This window comes from Armigeres subalbatus, chromosome 2 (genome assembly GCF_024139115.2).
Source record: "Armigeres subalbatus isolate Guangzhou_Male chromosome 2, GZ_Asu_2, whole genome shotgun sequence".
Taxonomy (NCBI): domain Eukaryota; kingdom Metazoa; phylum Arthropoda; class Insecta; order Diptera; family Culicidae; genus Armigeres; species Armigeres subalbatus.
Genome location: NC_085140.1, coordinates 350,188,507 through 350,212,320, shown reverse-complemented (window position 1 = coordinate 350,212,320; position 23,814 = coordinate 350,188,507). Strand labels below are relative to the sequence as shown.

The 23,814-nt window shown below is 38.7% G+C and overlaps 1 protein-coding gene across 9 annotated transcripts in view; it reads left to right on the top strand.

Moving 5' to 3' along the window:
• Nucleotides 1–18,691, top strand: part of LOC134212923 (protein limb expression 1 homolog) — a 252,503-nt gene extending 233,812 nt beyond the window's left edge. For 2 of the 9 annotated variants that reach the window (XM_062691266.1, XM_062691263.1), the window contains exons 2-6: nt 3,551–4,203; nt 5,682–6,041; nt 16,491–16,654; nt 16,719–16,909; nt 16,970–18,691. In XM_062691266.1, the coding sequence (XP_062547250.1) occupies nt 5,966–6,041; nt 16,491–16,654; nt 16,719–16,909; nt 16,970–17,336 (798 nt within the window). In that variant the 5' untranslated portion in view covers nt 3,551–4,203; nt 5,682–5,965 and the 3' untranslated portion in view covers nt 17,337–18,691. The other 7 variants (XM_062691268.1, XM_062691270.1, XM_062691267.1 and 4 more) reach the window with 6 other exon arrangements.
• Nucleotides 18,692–23,814: the final 5,123 nt, after the last annotated feature.

Here is a 23,814-nt window from a genome sequence, read left to right as displayed (position 1 = left end):
GCAAAAGGTTTGGAAGCCTACTTTCAAAAGGCTCGGAAGTCTCCTTTCAAGAGGCTCGGAAGTCTCCTTTCAAGAGGCTCGGAAGTCTCCTTTCAAGAGGCTCGGAAGTCTGCTTACAAGAGGATCGGAAGCCTCCCTAAAGAGGCTCGGAAGCTTATTTGCATGAGGCTCGGAGGCCTCCTTTCAATTGGTTTGGATGCCTTTTTTCAAAATGTTAGGTAGTTCCCTTTCAAGAAGCTTGGGATCCATTTTTGATAAGCTGAGTAGCACCGTTGTTATTCCTTTCAAGAGGCTCGGAAGCCTCCTTTCAAGAGGCTCAGAAGCCTACTTTTGAGCGGCTCGGAAGCCTCCTTTTAAGAAATTCAGAGGCCACTTTTCGAGAGGCGCAGAGACCTTCCTTCAAGAATCTCAGATGGCTTTTTTCAAGATTCTCAGAAGCTTTCTTTCAGTTCAGTAGGCTCGGAAGCTTAATTTGAATTGGAAAGTGTCATGGAATAATTATTTATAAACATCAGAGTAAAATGGAGCAAGAGTACGCACTTTGTTTCCATTCGAACATGTTGCCTTTATGAAGATAGCTTCTGCATATAATCAATGTCGACAATTTGGATACTGTTCCTATATGTAATACTGTGGAAAAAAAATATAGTGAAATTCGTTTTAGTAGAATCATTATTACAAGACTCCTGGAAAACGCATTCTTACCCCACTGGTAAGAACGCAATTTTTCAATCGTGTGTTTTTAGTAAATATTAACGCAAATAAGAATCAATAACATTTTATTGATGTTTATTGAAAGTATATTATGGAATGTAGAAACATAATTTTAGTTAAATATTTGTAACGCCGTTATTTTTAGGTAAATGACCAGAAAAAAAATCCAGCCGAATCTTTCAAAACATACAACATTTTTAGTTGAAGCACAAGTATATTCTTATGCATCTATTAAAGTATAAGGTCTAAAGAACGATTCATGTTTGAGCTTCTTGTTCAATGCAAAAATACTGAATAAATTGTGCATAGTTCTGTGTGAAGTTATCTCTTTCTTTCATCCAATTTCTGTGTAAAGTAGTTTTTAAAATGGTACATTTTTGACAAAACTGCTTCAACAATACGAACCATCCGATAAAATATGATGGTATTGAGCTTATGTACCTTCAAAATTAACGCATCTCTCAACAACTCAGTATTTGAAAAATTTATTTACCGTTGAATTAGCATAAGATACACCGGGGCAAGTTGAAACGGTTTTTTTCAAAGTTGAAATTCAAAGTGCTGTAAAAAAATCACCCTTTGATATATTTTGAATCCGTTTGCGGTGTTTGCCAGTTCGGGCCAAAAAGGATACGTAAAAAATAAGCAACCTTAACAATTGTTTTATAAATTATTATTTAATTTAAATTATTATTTAATTATTTAATTATTTAATTTATTTAAATTATTATTTAATAATTTATATATTTAAATTATTTTTTTATATGCATCGTTTCATCTTGCCCCGCGTATCGGGGCAAGTTGAAACACTGCGTTTTATTCAGACATAAGCTATTTTTGCCGTATTAATAACAAAATGTATGTACTCAGTGAGATTCAAGAAGCACTGGGTTGTAAAGGTGACTATAATACTACCAGGATTCGCATATGTGTCCCATATAAGTTTTTGACGTTTATGATTTTCTTTCAGAAATTAGCTTAAAATTATCTCCAGATTAAGAAAAACTGATATCTTAATAGTAGGCTTTATTCAAGAAATTAATTGAAAACAATTCCCACTTTTGTTGTATCATCTTGATATTTACTCGCATAAAAATCACATTCCAGATTTTGATAGGTACTCTTATACACAAAAAAATAAACTTAAGTATGGTCCATTTATTTGTCTCACAGCAATTAATACCAATCGAATTTCAAATTTTTGGAAAGATAGCATTTATTTTTTTCAATTTATTAGATTTTTTTGTATTTCTCCATGTAAAATAAGTTTGATAAATTCAACGGCAAAAAAGTCGGTGAAATTGACATGGGACTCTTATGCGAATAAGGGTTGATGTACAAAGTCACAAGCGCATTTTCAGAAACCAAATTCTGGAAAACGCACTATGCTGAAAATTTATCAAATTGATTTCCTCCTACTGGTGACCACTAGGATTACTATTCACGATGGTTCATTATTTGGTCCACTTGTACCTATATTTTGCACTTGATTAATTCGGTTGTGACTTCTTCATAAATACACATTAATTATTAAGCCATCATATCTCTCATAAACTCATCTAGTGGACAAATAAGCAGCAGGGGAAGCTAAAGGTGGAGTTAACGAAATGTTTACATACTCTATGTTTAATTTTTCTGAAAGTCAGTGCTCAGAAGATTAAGAATCTCAAAACTGCAGTTAAAACATGACCCCTTCTCATTCTAGTGGAGATTGTAGGAGGGTTGCATTCATGACGGAATAGGCGGAAATTTATTAAATTTATTTTCAGAAGTTTGCACGTTTTTATAAATTTATGTATTTACGGACCATGTTGAATTCTGGGAAAAAATATGACTTTAAATTGCGAGGGTGACGTTTTGAATCGTTGTTTCAACTTGCCCCGTACCACGCATTTATATTTGCCCCGATAAGTTGAACATACGGAGACATATCAAACACCCTAAATACAAAAATTAAAATGAGCCTTTCATCGATTTTTCATAATCATTATGCTCATTAAACATTGAATGATTACATACCGTGAAAATTTTATGAAAAAACTCTTCCAAACATCGTTTTGAGACCTGTTTCATAGGCACGTCAAATAGTTGGTTTGGATTTTGCAAAGGGCAAAAAATGAACAATGGCAGGGATTGCTTTTAAAAGCAGAAATCTTTCGGGAATGCCAGTCAGAAGGTGCGTTTAGGGGAGTAGTTTGTTGAAAAAAATAATCAGAGCTTTCGGTCATTTCCTATCTAAATTACAGCTTCCGTTTCAACTTACCCCGCATTTCAACTTGCCCCGATGTACCTTACTGAAAATATTTGGACATAGTTTTTGGAGTTTGAACACTATTGATTGATACTTCTATGTTGCGTGTGGAACTGAAATAAATCTTGCTGGCATTTACTTATAATTTAAACATGTCATCAAGCTAAACAAATAATCCCCACAAATTCTTTTTGACATATCAGGTCGAGCAAATAGAGCAATAAAACCGTAATAAAATTCAGGACATATCCGACTTGAAAATACTTACCCAGAGGAATCGGGCGCGCGCTCGCAAACCCCTCAACAGATCTTCCACACTTTATCGATGAAGCATGGGGTACGATGCCAATTCACCATACAATTCGTCCTTCGCAAAATCATCAAATTTATCTTTCATCATGGTTTGTTTTATACGAATGTACACATCTGATTGTGATGGCAGAAATGGTTACGTGTGACCCCAGGACAAAGACAAATCATCGAACGACGAATCCGTTCATCACCCTATACACTAGAGGGTATACAACGATAAAAGCCGTAGAAATACACTTCTCATGCAACCAATTATTTTATTTTTCAATTTAGTTCCTTCATCGGGTGCGTGTGTTTGTGATTGTGTTGTGGGTCTTTCTCAGCGAGTTGAGTGCCGTGCGAAGCCAACAGAATAAACAAGAAAACAGAAGAAAAAATCAATCTCAAGAACCTTAGAGGAAAGAAAAATTATCATAAAGGAAGCCGGGACCGGACCAAACAGACAAACGGGCAAAGAAACGAAACCAGCTTCCAGTAGTGATCGGAATCGGATTCGGGAGTGCGGTACGCGCGCGTATTGGGGTCTCTCGCAGGGGATCATCGCGCCATCGATTTGGCTTCGTTCGGAGTGGTGGAGACTTGCTGCGGCGCAAAGAAACGAACCGCCCGAGTCGCGCACGAGAAGAGCAAGCGACGCGGTTGTTGCTCATAACTGTGGCGGCGTGTCCCATGCGCGACGAGGGGAAGCCGTTTCGCATCCCGTGTGATGATTTATCCGGAAAGCGTTAATCTTCTGAATGAACCATTGAAGGAAACGCAGAAGAAAAGGCGAAGGCGGAAAAGGGATTACCAACACCGGTGCTGCTGTTGGTTTTATGGTTGCTGCTTAAGCCACCACCATCACCACCACTAGCATTGCTGACGGACCGGCCCTATCTATTCCGAAACCGACGGCGACGATCAAACCGTAAAGCAAAAACATTAAGGTGAAATTTGAGAAACAATTGGGCCTCTCCGCGTGAGCTCTTTCTTTGCGGGCCCACGGGTAGGCTCTCTTTTACATGTTTCCTAGTGATTCAACTCGATCTGATCAGTCATCCGACGTTGAGTGATAGTATATTAAGGGTATGTGGTATTAGATGACAGGTAGGACCAGAAATGTATTCCAAAATCATAGAAAGGAATTAATGTTCCCTTTAATATTTTAAAATTCTCTAACAATTGAACGTGTCTATTCGCCGCATAATATAGAATATGCAATGAGGTAGTATTACTCATCTGCAAGCCAGATATCATAATCGAGTTCAATGTTGAACAGCAAACGTCATAGCACGCCACCCTACTTCAAGTTTTCTAAGATCAAAAACGCAGCATTTCGCCTGTAATTCCAGCTTGATAATTCGACATGTTGCATGTATCAACAACAAAAATACGCATCAGATATGTTGAAAAAAACTCAAATTCTCTAATCTTATGCGCAATTGAAATAACGCACGAGTCAACTCCCACAGAAAATCGTTCATGATTCGATTCACAATTTGCATGAAGGCATGATTCTACGTATTTTTCTTCGATTGAATACTTAACCTTTGGAATAATAAACCCATATGTAAACAAAAACCTACGGTTCGATTGAGTTTCGACGTCTTTTGAAGCGGTGCGGTTCTGGCCAAAAAGCTCAAGCACTGTTCTCTTCCTGCAGATTCGCAAGCGAGCTGGCTCGCGCATGCTGCCTCGATGATTGAGATTTGAGTGTGATTCTGCCAACACTAATCAACAGAAACTCATATTCACACTTGGGCTGTTTTTAATTGAATGAACAGATGGTCAGTCTTCAAGTTTTTGTCCTGGAATGCCATTATTGGTTGGCAAAATATTCTTCAAGTGGCCTTAACCTAATCGAACGCCAATTTCAGAACAGTATTTATAAATTCATTCAGATTGAGGCCATACTGGCGTGTGCAGTACACAGGAAATGGCTGCAAACCGCCATCCACGAAGTCTTAATCTTATTCTATCCACTTTGCTCACTATGCACCTCCTCTTTTTGCGTCCGTTGAATCACTATTGAAAGCCATTTTCACCTGGCCCGTCTCGTGTCTGTAGGAGACTCTCGGGTCCAATGTGTGTTTCGTAGATAATCAGCGACGAACGCAGTTCTATCGAAGTGACTAGTCCGTTTCGCATAGTTTCACTCTTCAGTCTTATACGAGCTTCCTTCTTATACCATGATAACAATGTTATTCGTATTTCCTGGTAAATAACTGGCACCTTGCCGTAATACTTTGAGCATTTCTAAAAGCCTGCAGAGCGTCCCTGAAACTCGAGCTTACAATCCATCGTTACCTTGGTCAAAACTCTAAAATCTCTTCTAATACTCTTATGGGACCCTGTTTTAAACCAATGAAATAAACCGCATACCCTTATTTTATATTATCAAAACAATAAAATGCCATACGAACAGTCGTAAAACACAGAAAGAGAGTAACCGAAAAGCAAAGATCAGGAAGTATATGAAACACAAGAAAAATCAACAAACAAAAACTCACAGACGAAGCCAACAGTGGAAGTGAATTAGTGGTACGCGTCGTGTGTGCGAGCGCTAGTTGATCTCATCGACCGCGATCGATGCTGCCGGACCGGAGGCGAACAGCCGAAACAGTGCTAAATCGCGTGGATTGAACTATTATCGAAAGTGTTAGAGTACTTCCACCGGGGCCTTCGGGCAACATCAAACGGGTACCAAAAATGATGGTCTACTCAGAAGAACCCATTTGGCCCATGCCGCACATTCCGGCCCTCTACGACGATGGAGACTATGGCGGTAAGCAAGACACAGACGGACAGATAAAAATATGACGAGAACAATTTTTTTTTCTGGGAACGGTTACCAACCGCCCCCACCCCATTCCCCCGCGTCAGCCCACTTCAGTATCATGAATGACTACCGAATTTGGCATAGCATTTGAATAAAGTATGAATGAATATACCGAATCGGAGTGTGAAGCAAATGGGAAGAAAAATATAAATGATCAAGTATGAATGATACGATGCCCCTTCTCGGGCTTGGCAGTCGACGAGTAGCAGCATGAGGGGAGGGACCCTGAGAACTTTAGAAACCCGATAATTTCACGGACAATCAACAAATATTTACCTTTGAAGCAGGAACGTTTTGAATGACATTGGGAGGAGTATTCCTGGAATCTATGGGCCGTCGTGGTGCTTCTTTGATTATCGTTGCATTAATTTCTATTTCGTTTTAATCGGGGGATTGCCACAAAAGTAGTAAATGAAAGATTTCCTTGTGAAGGCTTTCAACGGTACAATTATGATATTACATTTATATATTCGTTTGGCGTTTTGTTTCTCACTGTTTTACCGCACACACATTCAATATTTTATGACTAGGCTAATACACGGTTAGAAAAAAGTATCTAATATTAGGTACTATTCACTGAAAACGGGGGTTCAGTGCGGGAACCCAAAATTAAGTAGTTTTTTCTTCAAATTAAGTGAAATTCACTTAATATGAAGTAAAATATACTTAATTTTAAATAGAAACTATCCAAAAGTTAGGTAAATTTCACTCAACTTTTGTAAACATGAGATTACTCAACGTTGGGTTCCCACACTTTAATGCCCTTGTTGAGTGGTTTTGCTCTTCATTTTATGACAACAAAGGGAAGAGGGAGGGAGATGCAAGAGAAAAAAAGTACCTAAAATTAGGTACTTTTTTCTAACCGTGTAGACTTTTCCATCGAATTAAAACAGATGAAGACGTCGTAGTGAGTCTATGCCATCTCATCTAAAACCATTTTTAATTGTATGTCTTTTCGTCAAATCACATTTGGTCGAAGGAAAATTTAATCCTAAGGACATTTGATCGAAAATAATTCGGTTGCCTAGTAGCTTGGGACAGTATTTAGGACGATTTGTTTTTAACTTCATTTCTGTGATTTTAGATGAAAAACGTCTGCCTGCTTATCATTTCACTCTTTAATAAGTCATAAAAAGTTATTAGTTATGTATACGTCTAAGGACACATCATAGAAGGTTGTTGGTATAGAAATTTTCGTGAAAGAAAAAAACTCTGATTAATCCACCTAACGATGCTGGTACCTTCTCGTGCTTTAGATGTACCAAAAAATATGAGTGAGTAAAAAATAGTATTTTGCCTATAACTTTTCATCTCATTGTCTTACTTGTTGCGAGTGAATCGAGCAATGTTAGGTTCCTCCTTAGCCGTGCAGTAGGATACGCGGTTACAAAGCAAGACCATGCTGAGGGTGGCTGGGTTCGATTCCCGGTGCCAGTCTAGACAATTTTCGAATTGGAAATTGTCTCGACTTCCCTGGGCATAAAAGTATCATGGTGTTAGCCTCATGATATCTTCTTCTTCTTCTTGGCATTACATCCCAACACTGGGACAGAGCCGCTTCGCAGCTTAGTGTTCATTAAGCACTTCCACAGTTATTAACTGCGAGGTTTCTAAGCCAGGTTACCATTTTTGCATTCGTATATCATGAGGCTAACACGATGATACTTTTATGCCCAGGGAAGTCGAGACATTTTCCAATCCGAAAATTGCCTAGACCGGCATCGGAAATCGAACCCAGCCACCCTCAGCATGGTCTTGCTTTGTAGCCGCAAGCGTCTTACTGCACGGCTAAGGAGGGCCCCTAGCCTCATGATATACAAATGCAGAAATGGTAACTTGGTTTAGAAACCTCGCCTTAACCTCACCTAAACCTTAATAACTGTGGAAGTGCTTAAATGAACACTAAGCTGCGAGGTGACAAAGTACCAGTGTAGGATGTAATGCCAATGATGAAGAAGAAGATAACAGCAATAACAAAACAGAATTTAATCTCTTCAGGTGGCGCCTATGTAAAGAGGGGCATGCTACAAAAATCTAAAAAAAAAATCCGTAACAAGGCATGAAAGTGTGTAATATCTCCTTTATTTTTGTGATCAATTTCCTAGTAGCACACATGTTGCTCATAGATCATAGTAATTTATATATGATCACATTCAGTCAACAAAGCTGCTGCAACCAAACTCTCTTGAATTCTGTCGTTCGAATATGGAAAAAGGTGCCTTGCTCTTCAAATTATGACGATCACGACCTTTTGCAGTACTGATTCAGACAAATTGAAATCATAATTTGTAATTTATAATCATGATTGATTACGTATTTTGATATCATTGATCACTCATTTGTTCACATCAAGTAGATTTCTAAATTGTATGATAATGATATCAAACTTTTTATTTATTTTGTTATCGGAAACCAATATCAAAATTAGTTTTTGATTTGCTCCAATCGACAGCAGGAATAGCTTTCGATTTGATGTCACAGTAAGATTTTTCTGCTATACGTTTTGTTATGTTTATCGTTAAAACGAACAAAAAGACAACAAATTAAGTAATCATAATCGGCAGTTTCACAACATCAAAACAAGTTTCCGATTTGCTCTCAAGCTTTGCTCGGATAATTAGACTAGGTTTAAGCGCCTTTGGTTGCTCTATGAGCATGAGCATGATTGACCACCCACGGTTGCTACTCCGTTATTGCCAGGTCAGCTGTAGTTACACAGAGAACCAACAGATGAAGTTTGGGACTAACATCATCTTCAATGTGTAAGAACTGGTGACCCAAAAAATAAGCAATACCAGCGCCGGCCGTGTCCGAATGCAGGTCAATTAGGGAATAGGTAGGAGATTGTTGACGTGATACTCGCTTTGATAGAAGCCGACGAGTCATCTGCACTTCCACGAGAGATCACTGGGATGTTGGATATATGGGGTAGGGAGTGTGGCAGGGTTCGTTTTGGTAAACGGTATGCCGTGTATAGCGTGTAGTTTGATCGATGAAAACAATATTAATTTTTTTAAAGGCCGCACAAAGCAGAACAAAATTTCGGTGATCGGCTGATCGTTCTGCTTACCGCACAAAGCAGAATCAAACGATGATGACCGGCCGATCGTTCTGCTTACTGAAGAAAACATGTCTAGACGCGATAATTGATTTACACACACGCACGAAGCAGAACAAAATTTTGATTACCGGCCGATCATTCTGCTTACTGAAGAAAACACGTCTGGACGCGATCTCCGATCGTTCTACGTCCAATACTAAACACGATCAAATCTGCACTCCACAAAAAAGAATTGAAAATCAGATAAAAGTAAATTATTTGACATATTTTTCCATCCATTCATTCAAAATAAATTTAATTTTTTCAAGATTAGCTTTCTATTTTTTTTGTCCATTCTCGTGATGAATTTGAATTAATTTAAAATTTGACCCAATTAAAGATGAAGCGAAACCACTAGCGTTCTATTAATTCGCTGAATGAATCAAACTTATGCTGTCGCAATTTGCAGTAAATGAATTAAATCTCGTAAAACTAAAAAAATAATGGTGTTTCGGCCGTGCACTAAACGCAGATGACGAAAAGCTTCACAGAAGTAACTTTAAAATATATAAAACATATATATATGCAAAAAATAAATAGAATGAATTAAATTTAGATAATATGTAAGCATATGGAATAAAGATAATATCTAAAAAATGTTTAAAACATATTAATAACAAAGCATACTTTCCTTTTTTTTTTTTTCAAATTATCATGAATGCAGTAGAATATAAGAGTCTTCAATAAATTAATAAATTATAGCCATGAAGCATAAACATCATAGAGAAGATTATCAGTTCTTCAGTGTGATCGAGGTAAAAAGCGTATAATACTTTTGTAGGGAACGATGAGGGCTAGACACATGACTCATGAACTGTATTAGGCTTATTTGTTGACCGAAGACGTGTTTAGGCTTGTATGAAGACACGTGCACAGCAATACTTATATTCAGCAGGAAAAACGGTCGCGAAGGATCCTTCCAAGTATATGGTAATAATATTTTGTGCTCACCTTTGTTGAAACCCTTTACCTTATGACGGTTATAGTCTGTTTCATACCAAAAATAATGAGCGAACCGTTGAATCAGCTACCTTTATGAAAAATCCCTGCTGTGGAATTGACGGCATTGCGCCCACTTCAATTCTTCAGATTGTCCTGCGCAGGCCTGTCCTGTTCCGTTTTTCATCATAGTCGTATTGGTCGTCCTATTCATTTTTCCTTTAGGCCGTGAAAAACGTCACTCTTAGACACACTCATTCGGGGAGCCAGCCAATAGTCTGGAGCTGATGGCCATTCATTCAGCATATCCATTTGCAGCCCTTCCTATCAATATTAATTAGTTATCACTTTTTTTTATCACTGAAGTACAACACGAAAAAAAAATTTCATAACGATTGTATTCGGCAAAACTCATACATTTTTGCCATTACGATTTCGTAATGAAAAATGTGTCTAATTGGAATGAAACTATGCGACACTGCATACGATTAACATAACATGAAACTTATACATTTCATGTCATATCATACATCATACGCTTACATATTTAAGGAAGCCTCACACCTCGGGAAAATTTGTCCCCGGATTTCGGTCCCCGTGTGTTTAAGTGGGGCCGTGATTTTGATTTACCGTCACCGAATCCCGAAAACATCATAGTGTTAGAAATATAAAAATTCGGAAAAAAATTGGATCAAATTCCCGAGGTGTGAACTTACCTTTAGTTCTAAAACATTCATTTGATTGCTGGTCGACGCAATCACTATCGTATAGATACGGGTTCCGTTTAGGGAATCATGTTGATTTTTCCGGCGCGAGATCCTCCATAATCACTGAAACATGACAATTGTGTTGGCATGGACATGAATAATTTTCTATTATATGCTACGTACCTGTTTTTCTTTTCAGTATAGAGAAAAAAATGACTGGATCCAAATCGTCCATGTCGCTCCAGCCGAGGCTCTAGCGCCGCTGCTTTTTTTCTCATATACGTTTCTAATCGAATGTATAAGTTTAGACTAATACATTTTTGCCAGTTTTTGTATGCCGTGCGAAATATGATATATGAACACGCTAAATACATTGTATGCAAATATATTATGAAGAGTATATCCAGTGAAATGAAATGTATGTTGCTATACATAATGAAGGATATAAATCAAATAAAATAAATAAAATAATTACTTTTTTTACGTGAAATAAGTATGAGTCAAATAATTTAAAAATTTTGATAAAATATTTGACAGCATGAAAAAATTGCGACCGGTAGCAATCGAGGCATGCTTCGACCTCCACGCCTTTGTTTGCTCTATGAAACGAGAAAAAAAAGTAAAATGTATGTAATGCCCCCCCAGAGCAAAGTCTGAAATCATAATAAACGCATATAGAAAACATATTTTGATTTTGACATCAAATTGAAATCATTTTTTTTTTCAAATATCAGCATAATTGATGACATATTTTGATCTCATCGTGCTGTAGTTTTCTAAAACATATGATCTGACATCAAACTGAGTCCTTATTTTGTTATCGGAACCAATATCAAAATAAGTTAGCAGGAATAGTTTTCGATTTGATGTCACAGTAAGATTTTTGTGCTATACGTTTTGTTATTTTAACCGTTAAAACGAACAAAAAGATATGAAATTAAGTAATCATATTCGGCGATTCCACAACATCACAAACATCACAACATCAAAACAAGTTATCGAGTTGCTCTCAAGTTTTGCTCGGGCCTTTCCCTTTTTATTGCATGAAGAACTCCAAAACACAGAATGATGTCAGTCATGAAAAGTTAATTTTGTGAAAAGCTGCGATTAGAGATTCGCCTGCCGGTGGTTCTACTCATACTCTTCCACTAACTCCTTCTTCTTCTTATTGGTATTACATTCTCCACTGGGCAGGAATTGCAGAAATCGCTCTCAATTGATAACGAACAACGATAAGAGAGATGCAAAAATCTCTTCGAATCATAACAAGCCATGAAAACAAAACTATCGCACTTGTATAATACAAGTTGAAAAAAAAAACTGATTCGGATAGGCGGCCCCACCGAGGGGATTTGATAAAACGCATTGTTCTCGCTCATTTTATGTTGGGGACCATATTTTTATCGCACAGCTGTGTGAAACAAGTTGAAATGCATCATCAGAACCGGTGTCCTCCGAAATTTGGGGCTTATTAAAAGAAATTTATCATGGGTTGCAGCCCCCGAATCAGTTCATTATCGTAACAGCTACCGAACAACGTCTCTCACTGAATGCTTCCTATAGAGAGTGTATACAGACATGATAAGTGAGAGATTTTCTCATTCTCCTTTGGATTCCATTCCTGCCACTGGGACATTGCTGTCTCGCCCTTCCACAGTTGCTAATTGCCAGGTTTCTAACCCAAGTTACCATTTATGTATTCGTATATCGTGAGACTATTACGGGAAGGGTCGTTTGACCGAAACCAATTCGGCCGAATGGCACTAGGCCGAACAAGCCACTAGGACGAAACCCATCTGGGCGAAAGTCATTTGGCCGAAACCCATCTGACCGAAAGTCATTTGGCCGAATGGGTCATCCGGCCGAATAGGTCATTTGGCCGAATAGGACATTTGGCCGAATAGTTATTTGGCCTAATAGATCGTTTGGTCGAATAGATCATTTGAAAAGTGAGAAATGATGTGTGAAAAGTGAGACGGATCACTTCTCACTACTTATTCCCCACTTCTCGCTGTGAGAAGTGCGAAATGAGAAATGATCCCAAGCAACACCTCTTGTTTCTCAGTGAGTAACAACAACTGTGGTGTGACTTACTAAAGGTCTGACTTATGCACAACGCGTCGTATTTGGAACTCCTTTGTGACACAAAAAGCGCAAGAGGTGGAGCCTATTTGCAACATCTTGCGGCTACAATGAAAATAAAAACACAAAAACCAACCGGGAATCGAACCATGGACCTTGAGATTTGCAACCTGCTACTATAACCATCACACCAACAATTCTTTTTGGAGATTCTGCTACAAGGGCACAACATAAACAACAAAGTCATTTGTAACTTCATTGTACCTTATACGGAACATGCAGGGGACTGTCAAAAATAAAATACAGCTCAGCTGAGCTCAAAGTGCTTTGCAACATATCAGAAACATTGTCGTAACAGCAATGAACCGAAGTGTTATTAACTCTGCAACTTTTCTGTTTTGTTTCTGATATGAAACACATCGAATTTTAAACCCACCAAGAAGTCAGATGGGTAGAATATTGCGACGCTACTTAAACGTAAATGAAACATTGTGATTTTCTGAAACTGGAAAGTGGCTTTAATGTGACTCGATGTATTGCCAGTGTCTTCAATGCAATTTATTAGGAACAAACACCTATTTGAAAGATGTTGCGCGTGCTGCTTGGGAGACGCCTCACTTCTCACATCTCATTGTGATAACTTACTTCTCACTGTGGTAAATGAGAAGTGAGTAGTGAGAAGTCTCACTTTTCACACTTCATTTCTCACTTTTCAAATTACCTATTCGGCCAAATGTCCTATTGGGCTAAATGTCCTATTCGGCCAAATGTCTTATTCGGCCAAATGATACTTTCTTCATACTTTCTTCATACACATTAAAGTGGGGCGCAGTTGTATGGGAAAACGCAAACTTCGTCCGATCAAGTGAGATCAAGGTTTTTCTGAATCGTTTTGGGACCCCAATCAACTGTGCAAAATATGAGCTCGATTGGTTGCGACCTCGCATGCCGCATCGTGTTTTAAATTTACATGGAGATTAGAATGGGAAAACGTACTTTTTTACATTTTTGCTCTTAACGGTTTCAATCTATCATCAATCACGTAACTCAAAACGTTAGCATATAGTCTGGAAGATGCCGAAAAATTTTGCTGAAGAAGGTATGTAGCTGGAAGGTCTACAAAAAATGTTATTACGTTTCGAAAATTGATTGTTCAAACCATATGCAAGAAATCAATCTTTCTGCCAGCACTACCGGACGACCTATGGTTATCGAAGGGCAAAACCCATCTTCCTTCTCGTCGGATTTTTTTTCTTTTTGAAATGATTCCATATAGCTCCCATTAACTCTAAAGTCCTATAAGATCAATAATTTTGAAATAACACTCAGTTAAATTATTGGTCTACGTAGTTCGGCAGTGCTGGCAGAATAAACGATTTTTTTCATATGGTTTGAACACTTAATCTTTGAAGCGTTATAACTTTTTTCGTGGACGTTCCAGCAGCGTGCCTTCTTCAGCAAAGTTTTTCGGCATCCTTTGGGTTATACTTTAACGCAATGTGCCACTTGGCTTACGATGAACTGAAACCTCTAGTAGTAGAAATGCAAAAATATACGTTCTCCCATACTAATTTCCATACAAACTTCAAACGCAATGCGGAAAGCGAGGAAGCAACCAATCGGTACCTTACTTACTTACTTATGGGTCCTGTACACCACCAATCGGTACCAAATTCTGCAAAGTTGTTCAGGACCCAGAATGGCTTCGAAAAACCATTGATTTGAAAAAAATGACCATGACGCCCACTCTAATACACATCGACATGCGAGACACTTGAGGAATACTTCGCAGCATATGTTTCGGTGAACGAATAGCCAACCGAATTTTGAAGATCTATCGTCAACACTGGAAAAAAAATCAGTCCGTCCGGACTTACCAAGTCCTCTGTTAAACCAGCTAAATTGTTTTTCGTCCTCTCCATGAGTAGTGGGAAATCTTCCATGCTGAAGAACATCCTTCCTCCCACTAAAATCCTGTTGCTCGATTTGATCAACCAAGCCTAGTCTGACCAAATCTTCTCAGACGAGTGACGGCGAAGTCTCGATATCCCAATCCCAAAAACAGCATTTCTTCCCGGGAATTTTCTGAATACCGCTCAATCCCGCTGACCTTTTGCGTATCAAGGTCGTTGAGAGATCAGCTGTAGGATATGGGAAAAACAGGCGGAGGATTTGATTCCAGATCCAGCACATCTTACTTAATGTCTGAGGAACGGACTCCAACTTTGCTACCCCAAAGACATCTCATGGACGTTCAACCGCACATGAACGCTTTTTGTCCTCCAGCAGATTTTTGTTTGAGTTTTCTCGGTAAAATCCTGGCTTTTGTCCGGAATATTCTCGCAGGACGCTCCTTCTGAGTGCTAATTGGAAACGGAAACCCAGCCTAGAGGAACTTCCAGGAGGAAACAGGCATACTTGGTAGTTACGTTATTTTCCGTCGCTTTGAACAGAACCCGCAGAATAAAAGCTGAATCTGTTGGTAGCACCGTTCTTCGTTTGGCTTCTTTGGTAGGGTAGTCCATGCCGCCAGTAAATGTGCTGAACATTAGTTTGTGGAAATATCCCATCGGGAAATATTATGGGCGCATGGACACATTGGCCGGGATTTCATCTTCCTGCCGCATCTCCAAGGAGTGAATATCAGCTCCAAAACTAAATTGAATCTACTCCTAACCCTGTCAAAGCCATGGAGCTATACTACCCGTACCAACGTAGCCTAATCTATACTCTGTCGCCGATTTTCAACCAGAACATCAGCGCTGTTTCTGGGTTAGTGCATCCACACCAGCCGAATCTGCCTTTCCCCCATCGTGTGCTTGCGGCCATTTGCAGCCAAGCCGCCTCATTCTGCGAAACCACATCCGGAGATAATAAGTTTCCCCTCCTTGTTCAAAGGGATCAGATCATGCACATAATAGCCGGCCTCGATCTCCCCCAATGGGCGGCTCCACTGGTATGGATCGAGGAGCTAAAACACCTCTATAGCCATAAAAAATAGCCCCATTGCTCAAAATGTTCGAGGAGGCGACAAATCAAAGACACACAGAAGATCCGATAGGTTACTGAACTGTTACACGGGAAGAACACAAACCATGAACATAGGTTTACGAATGGACCGATTTCAGGTCGTGCATTACAGAGCGATCAGCCTAAGCACTCCTTAGAGGATTTTTGGCTTAGAAATTTTCTCGACTTCATGATATACAAATGCAAAAATTGTAACATGGTTTAGAAATCTTGGCAGTTAATAACCGTAGAAGCGCTGGAATGCAATGCTGCCAGAAAAAAGAAAAAGAACTAAACGCCAGTAAACCAGTACGACTTTTTTGATAAAGTTCCAAATCTTTATAATTCATAATTTAAAAAAAAAACTCTAGCATAGAAGTGGAACTATTTTTTTTTTGTCTGACGTCGAACTTAATCTCAAAGCAAAAGGCATGATGACTAACCTCAACAGCCATTATACCTCTCATATCATTGAATAATTCGAAAGCTTCAAACTCCATTTTACAATATCAGTCACTTACCTAAATAATTTGGTATTGTTTTTCTCTCAACCAACAGTTAATGTCGTCGAAGCGCTGCAGGAATTCTGGCAGATGAAGGCAGCGCGAGGGGCAGAACTCAAAAATGGCGCACTTGTGATATACGAATCCATCCCATCGACCAGCCAACCGTACGTGTGCTACGTGACCCTACCCGGTGGCAGTTGTTTCGGAAGCTTTCAGGTAACAGTTCGGATAAATGTGCTCCACAGACATTATTAAAATTAATTCTTTTCCTCCGATTTAGAATTGCCCCACCAAAGCCGAAGCCCGAAGAAGTTCCGCCAAGATAGCTTTAATGAATTCCGTCTTCAACGAGCATCCGTCTCGGCGGATCAGCGACGACTTCATCGAAAAGGCAGTCCAGGAAGCGCGAGCATCATTCAAGGGAGAGAACCAAGAGGAAGACGGTCCTGACACTGGAATCGGAGCCTTCAGGTGAGACTTTGAAGCTTATAGTTAAGAAATTGAGAAATTAATCCTGTTTTGCTCTTACAGATTCATGCTGGAAACCAACAAAGGTCGAACGATGCTCGAGTTCCAAGAGTTGATGACGGTATTCCAGCTCCTTCATTGGAACGGTTCGTTGAAGGCAATGCGCGAAAGGCAATGTTCCCGACAGGAGGTCGTTGCCCACTACTCGAACCGTTCGCTGGATGACGAGATGCGGCAACAGATGGCCCTGGATTGGATCGAACGGGAACACGAAAATCCGGGCTTGCTCAGTAGAGAGCTGGCGATTGCCGAAAGAGAACTAGAGACTGCTCGGTTGGCAGGGCGAGAGCTGCGATTCCCCAAGGAGAAGAAGGACATCCTCCAGATGGCGCACAATCAACTCAATGGCGGCAGCAATATCAATAGTTGAACATCGGTTGACCACATCGATGTAAGCTAGTTTTAAGACTCAATAGCATCAAGACAAAACAACAAATTCATATTCCAATAAGTGCATCTCCTGTTACGAATGCTTCTGAAATGGAACATTATCATTGGTCTCGTTCTTGCTTTTCTGAAATCCATAACGTGTGAAATTTCCTTATTAATTTAATGGATTTGTTTTTATGCATTAATGATTACGTTTTTTGTTTGATATATAGTTTTATATTAGAGACAAACAAATCAAGCAGCAAGGTTTTATTTGCAAGATAACTTATAATCGATAACGGACAAACCAGAACATAAGCTCAAGTAAATGTGATTCTTATCTCCATACTTATCATAGCACTAGTGAGTGACAAATCCATAGCCGGTATTCTTTAAACAGTGTGTTTTTTATAATTTGGTGGTGGTGATTTTTGTTTACTAGTTAACTACTTTTACAGTCTAATCTTTTACCTTTCACGCTGAATTACTAATTACAGTTATGCCCATGAATTCATGAATTATCCCCAACTCTAACTGATAAATTAAAACAATAGTTTAACCTAGCATGTAGCACCAGCATTAATACAATAGACCCCACAAACTGAAATAAAACTGTACATAAAAAGCGAAACGATGGAAATCATCCGCTCATTTTCGTTTAAAACTATTGTCTATTTCGCCTTCCAACCTATCCAATGTCTCGTATGTTATCAGTATGGAAAGCAGAATCAAATTAAATCTCAAACAAATCCCACAGCCAAGCTGATCTAATGCAAATGGATAACTATAATACAACAAAATGGAGGCAAATAAATATTTTTTCGATGTGTGGAAAACCTATTTATTCAAACAAAAATGTGATTTTAATTGAAAAGCAAAAATTTAGTTAGAAAAATTGAAGATTTTGAAAAATCGAAAATTTTAATTTATATTTATATTGAAGAGGAAGCTGCGAATATTTACACCTAAAATTTACCTAATTTAGACAATGTTTTAACTATAACCAGAGAAAAAAAACCCTTTCGGCCAAATTTAATCTTAAAATTTAGACGAAAATTGTGATGTACGTGTAAACACCTAATAAAATATTTTATTTTTAGCGGATGACCAATTGACATTTTTAATACTTTTAACAACCTAGATATAGAATAACTGAATGCAAATCATATTGATGAAGGATTAAAAAATAAACGAAAATCGATGTCGACGGGACGAACAATTTATCAACCAATAAAAACCTGCGAAAGCCGCAGTCGAACAATGCGCGTCCTGTTGACAAAAAGTGTATCAGTGGAATGTAAAGATGCCGTTTTAGCAGAAGAATGCGTTAATAAATAGTTTCGTTTTAAATAACAATCGGGTTGTTTGCTGATTTATTAATCACATCCTTACAATCAACTACACATCTTGTTTTCAATTTCAGGAAGAGGTGAGTACCCTGTTACGCCCTTTGACTAATCGTCAAATATTTGTCAAATTCGTCCAGACATCACCATCAGCTATAATTCAACTGGCAGTTACAGATTTCAATATCAGATTTCAATTGCTAATAACGTCACTACCAATCTATGATGGATAAGCGACAATGACGACTTTCAATAGCGCGATATTGTGACTGAAATAATATTGTTTATGTGATTGGTAGCACATGCAATTACCACTTGAAAAAGTAACCGTCGAAGTGCAGCATTATGATTATTTTAAAATACTTGTCGTATCCATTCCACGCATACCAGGAATGACAAAATTATTGAACCGAACGAATCGATTCGAACGAAATATTCTATTGATAAAAATATAAGAAAATTGGTTTTTAAAAATTTCAAATAACTTTCAGTACGGCGAAACGGTGGGAAAAAAATCAAAAAAGAAAAAAAATCAACTTTGCAATGTATTCAAATGCTGCAATGCATTCAAATGAATGCAAATAAATGTGAATTGACGGAAATAACTGAATCCATCTCCCTAAAGTGCAATTTAGAACTTTCTTATGTGTTTTTCTTATAACATTGTATAATACACGGGAAAGGTACCATCACCGCTAGGTGGATTATTTTGGTTTTTTATTGTTATCATGCGTGCTCACTCTCTCGGGTCCCCAGTAAATACACAGCAAATACACCGGCGTGTATTACACGCCGCACACTGGGGCAGCCATTGTTCAAACATAAAAAAAAACCTCTCAGTGATTAGAATAATGAAATGGACCATAGGTGTCTTCAGCGTAAGCTCAATGTATACATTAAAGTCGACATTTTGGTCAATATTCACTATTTTTAGCGATATTCGCATAAAAGTTTCATACGCCAAATCGTTCAAACAGCGTTTTTAAATGTGATTTCTTCAGAGAAGTTGTTTGTCACTTAATTTCGATGAACCTTGTTGAAAAATTCAAAATTCCAGAGCCTGTTGTGATGATTTACACATTTGCTTACTTCGGAAAAAAGATCCATCAATGAAATTTGATTAGTAATTGAACTTTATCAATATCTTACTGTTTTATATTATTCAAAATAAAGGATAATGACAAAATGGTGATGGTGATCCAATTATAAAAAAATATTTCTGGCGATTAATCGCGGAAAAAAGGCAAATTTATAGTATTTTTCACATATGTCGTTTAAGCGATGGGTAGGTTCGGGCAGGCGTTTTGATCGGCAATGAGCTTATGCCCTTTCATACAAATACTATTCCAAAGACATGTTCTTCGATGATTTAAAAAAAAATTTCTGAAGGTCTTTTCAAATTAATAAAAAATTACCTCCTAATTAGTTTTAATTCGTCAGGGTGGTTAATAATTAAAAAATATGATAAAATGATCAAAATTAAGATAGATATGTATGTATCTCTCTTGTTGAAAATTAGAACTGATGAACTTATTTATTTTCAACTAGAAGATGCTATTTAAGCAACAATGTTTTTTCAGCACAGTTAAAGCTTATTTAGATAAAAAATTTCAACTTCCGTGTTTTCAAATTTAGGATTGTACAATGTTCTAGCTCCTTATTTAATTTTGAGGCACTTTGCTGAAGAAACCATATTGTATGTCGTTTGTATCATTAGTAGTAAGGTTTGGAAGGATGAGGTTCTCCCGCAGGAGTAGATTGAAAGTGTAGTGTGTCCCATCTACAAAAAGGGCGATAAGCGGGATTGTAGTAACTACCACGCAATCACATTGCTGAACGCCGACTACTAAGTACTCTCCCAAATTTTATGCCGCCGACGAACACCCATCGCTAGAGAGTTCGTGTGGGCATGGGCAGTACCAGGCGGGATTTATGGGTGAACGCTTTACCACAGACCAGGTGTTCGCTAGACCTGTGACACTTCCGAGAGAACTCCTGAAGTAATGTCGGAAAGAGTTTGTTGTAGCCGGACCCAAGTATCATCAATTAAAATATATTAGTCTGTCCCAAAGACATTGTAGCCACTGTCCACTGTTGGTGGACTATTCGTAATAATACTCCATTGCACAGTGACGTCACACACGACTTTTGACAGGTACTGGTCCTGTTGTTAACAGACGACTTTATTTTAATTTTGAGATACTTCTATCATTCTTTGGATTTTCTGATCGTTAATTACCTAAGCTTATCGATAATTACCAATATTTGAATGCGGAATGTACGGAATGTCTTCAACATCGCGAAATATGCAGATTTAATTTGGATCAAAAAGTCCGAAACGTAAACAACAGTACCAGTACCTGTCAAAATAGTGAGGTTAGGTTTGCCGCGCGCAATGACCTATAGCACAAAGCGAATGTGCACAAATTGTACCTATCAGTTAGTTCAAAATAATATACGAAGACAAACGGACGTACGGTCGATCTCAGTGTCGTTATTCCCTCTATCACACATCACGGTCAAGGGAAATTAATTTATTGCGGTGGCAATTACCCTTTCGCGGTGGAAAATTTGGTGGTATTTTGCAACAAGTGCATCAGTCGGACCTTAGTGAAAAGGTGGACGAGCTTCTTGGGGCCTACTTTTGAAGAACCAGTGCGTTTTCCTGGACACAAAGGGCTTGTGGCGACTGCTAAGGCAGCGAAGAAAGTCCTTCGAAATCAGGCATAGTTCGCGCTCGAACAGAGTATTTCCGGCAAAATGTTTGAAAGAATATCCGGAAAAATTTTGGGAATTCCCGAAGAAAAATCAATTGGAACCTTTTGAGAAAATTTCGAAGAAATCACCACAGACATTTTCAACGGAATTCCTAACAGAGTTCAATACCAAATTTTCAAAACGACTTATCTGCTTTTGTGAACAAAGATTCAAGCGTCGATATGGTAAATGATCCAATAGTGGAGAAACTAAGCACGTTCCAACACTATTATTTTTCCTAGAATTAAACGAAATTTAATTTCGCTTACCTTGGATATATACATTGGCGTAACTAATGAAAAATTCTAGGGGGGGCTAACTTTTTTTCAAACTTTTCTATTTTAACACTCATAACACAGAAAGTTTGCCATTTTCGCTCGATTCAACTGATGTATATTGTTGGTCTACCAGATATCAATGTAATGGACGACTTAAATATTTCAAATGATGTTCATCGACGCTCAACCCTGTTACAAAAATCTAGAAATCTCGTAGGATTTCTAAAATCCTTGATAGGTTCAGAAAACCATAGGTGTTGGGCTAACCGTAAATAGAATGTGAAGCACGATCCTGATTTTAAAAGGATTTTTTGATTTGCTTCGAACCTAGAATACATTTTAAATTAAATATTGAATAAATTAGTTAGTTAAACTCTTTTCGCCAGCTTTGAATTCAGTGGCCTGACAATTCCTACGAGCTTTCAAACGGCGATCTGACCACAACAAACTACCGTTTCTTTTCTGCTAGAATAACTTCTAGAATGATTTAAAAAAATCAGTTTTTCATCCCAATACAACTTATTGGTCGTTAATTTTCAATTTAGTTATAAAAAACAAATTAACAAGTTAACACATAGGAACATTTAACACATCTTTTCTCTCAGTAGGTCTGTTCCACGCCTACTGAGACATTTTCACTGGTTTCATTGCTGCAGCGACAATAGGAGTTTAGAGAATTAAATATAATGCGGAGTTTCTAAAATCCATCCGAAAGAAAACAAAGTTCTTTCTTATTCAACTTTTAGTTACCTCTACTGGAAATCTAAGAGTTTTACCGAACCTTTCGCAAGAAGCCTACAGTGATAATTAAAATGCGCTGCATCTTTTAGGATTGGTATTAGTTAGGAAGGTTAAGATCATACGCTCGATTTAGATAACAATTACTCACAAACCCTGGAAAAACTTGAAAATCTCAAGGAATTGTCCATTATCCATTAAGTACTTATTTATTTATCATCAGACTAAGGCCGCAGTGGCCTGTGCTGCACATAAAAGACTTCTCCATTCAGCTCGGTTCATGGCTGCACTTCGCCAACCACGCAGTCTGCGGAGGGTCCGCAAGTCGTCCTCCACCTGATCGATCCACCTTGCCCGCTGTGCACCTCGCCTTCTTGTTCCCGTCGGATCGTTGTCGAGATCCATTTTCACCGGATTACTGTCCGACATTCTGGCTACGTGCCCGGCCCACCGCAGTCTTCCGATTTTCGCGGTGTGAACGATGGATGGTTCTCCCAACAGCTGATGCAACTCGTGGTTCATTCGCCTTCTCCACGTACCGTCCGCCATCTGCAACCCACCATAGATGGTACGCAGCACTTTCCTTTCGAAAACTCCCAGTGCGCGTTGGTCCTCCACGAGCATCGTCCAGGTCTCGTGTCCGTAGAGAACTACCGGTCTAATTAGCGTTTTGTAGATAGTCAGTTTGGTACGGCGGCGAACTCTATTCCAAAGTACGTACGATTTCCAGCCACTATGCGCCTCCGAATTTCTCTGCTGGTATCGTTATCGGCGGTCACCAGTGAGCCCAAGTACACGAATTCTTCAACCACCTCGATTTCGTCACCACCGATAGAAACTCGTGGTGGGTGGCTCACATTGACCTCTCTTGAGCCTCTTCCTATCATGTACTTCGTCTTCGACGTGTTGATGACTAGTCCAATCCGTTTAGCTTCGCTTTTCAGTCTGATGTAGGTTTCCTCCATCCTCTCAAAGCTACGTGCCATGATATCAATTCGTCAGTGGAACCGAATAGCTGAACGGACTTCGTGAAAATCGTACCACTCGTGTCGATCCCTGCCTTTCGTATTATGTCCTCCAAAGCGATGTTGAAAAGCAGGCACGAAAGACAATCACCTTGCCGTAAGCCTCTGCGGGTTTCAAAGGGACTCGAGAATGCCCTGAAACTCGAACTACGCACATCACCCGATCCATCGTCGCCTTGATCAACCGTATCAGTTTATCCGGAAATCCGTTTTCGTGCATTAGCTGCCATAGCTGGTCCCGATCGATTGTATCATATGCGGCTTTGAAGTCGATAAATAGATGATGTGTGGGCACGTTGTATTCGCGGCATTTCTGCAATACCTGACGTATGGCG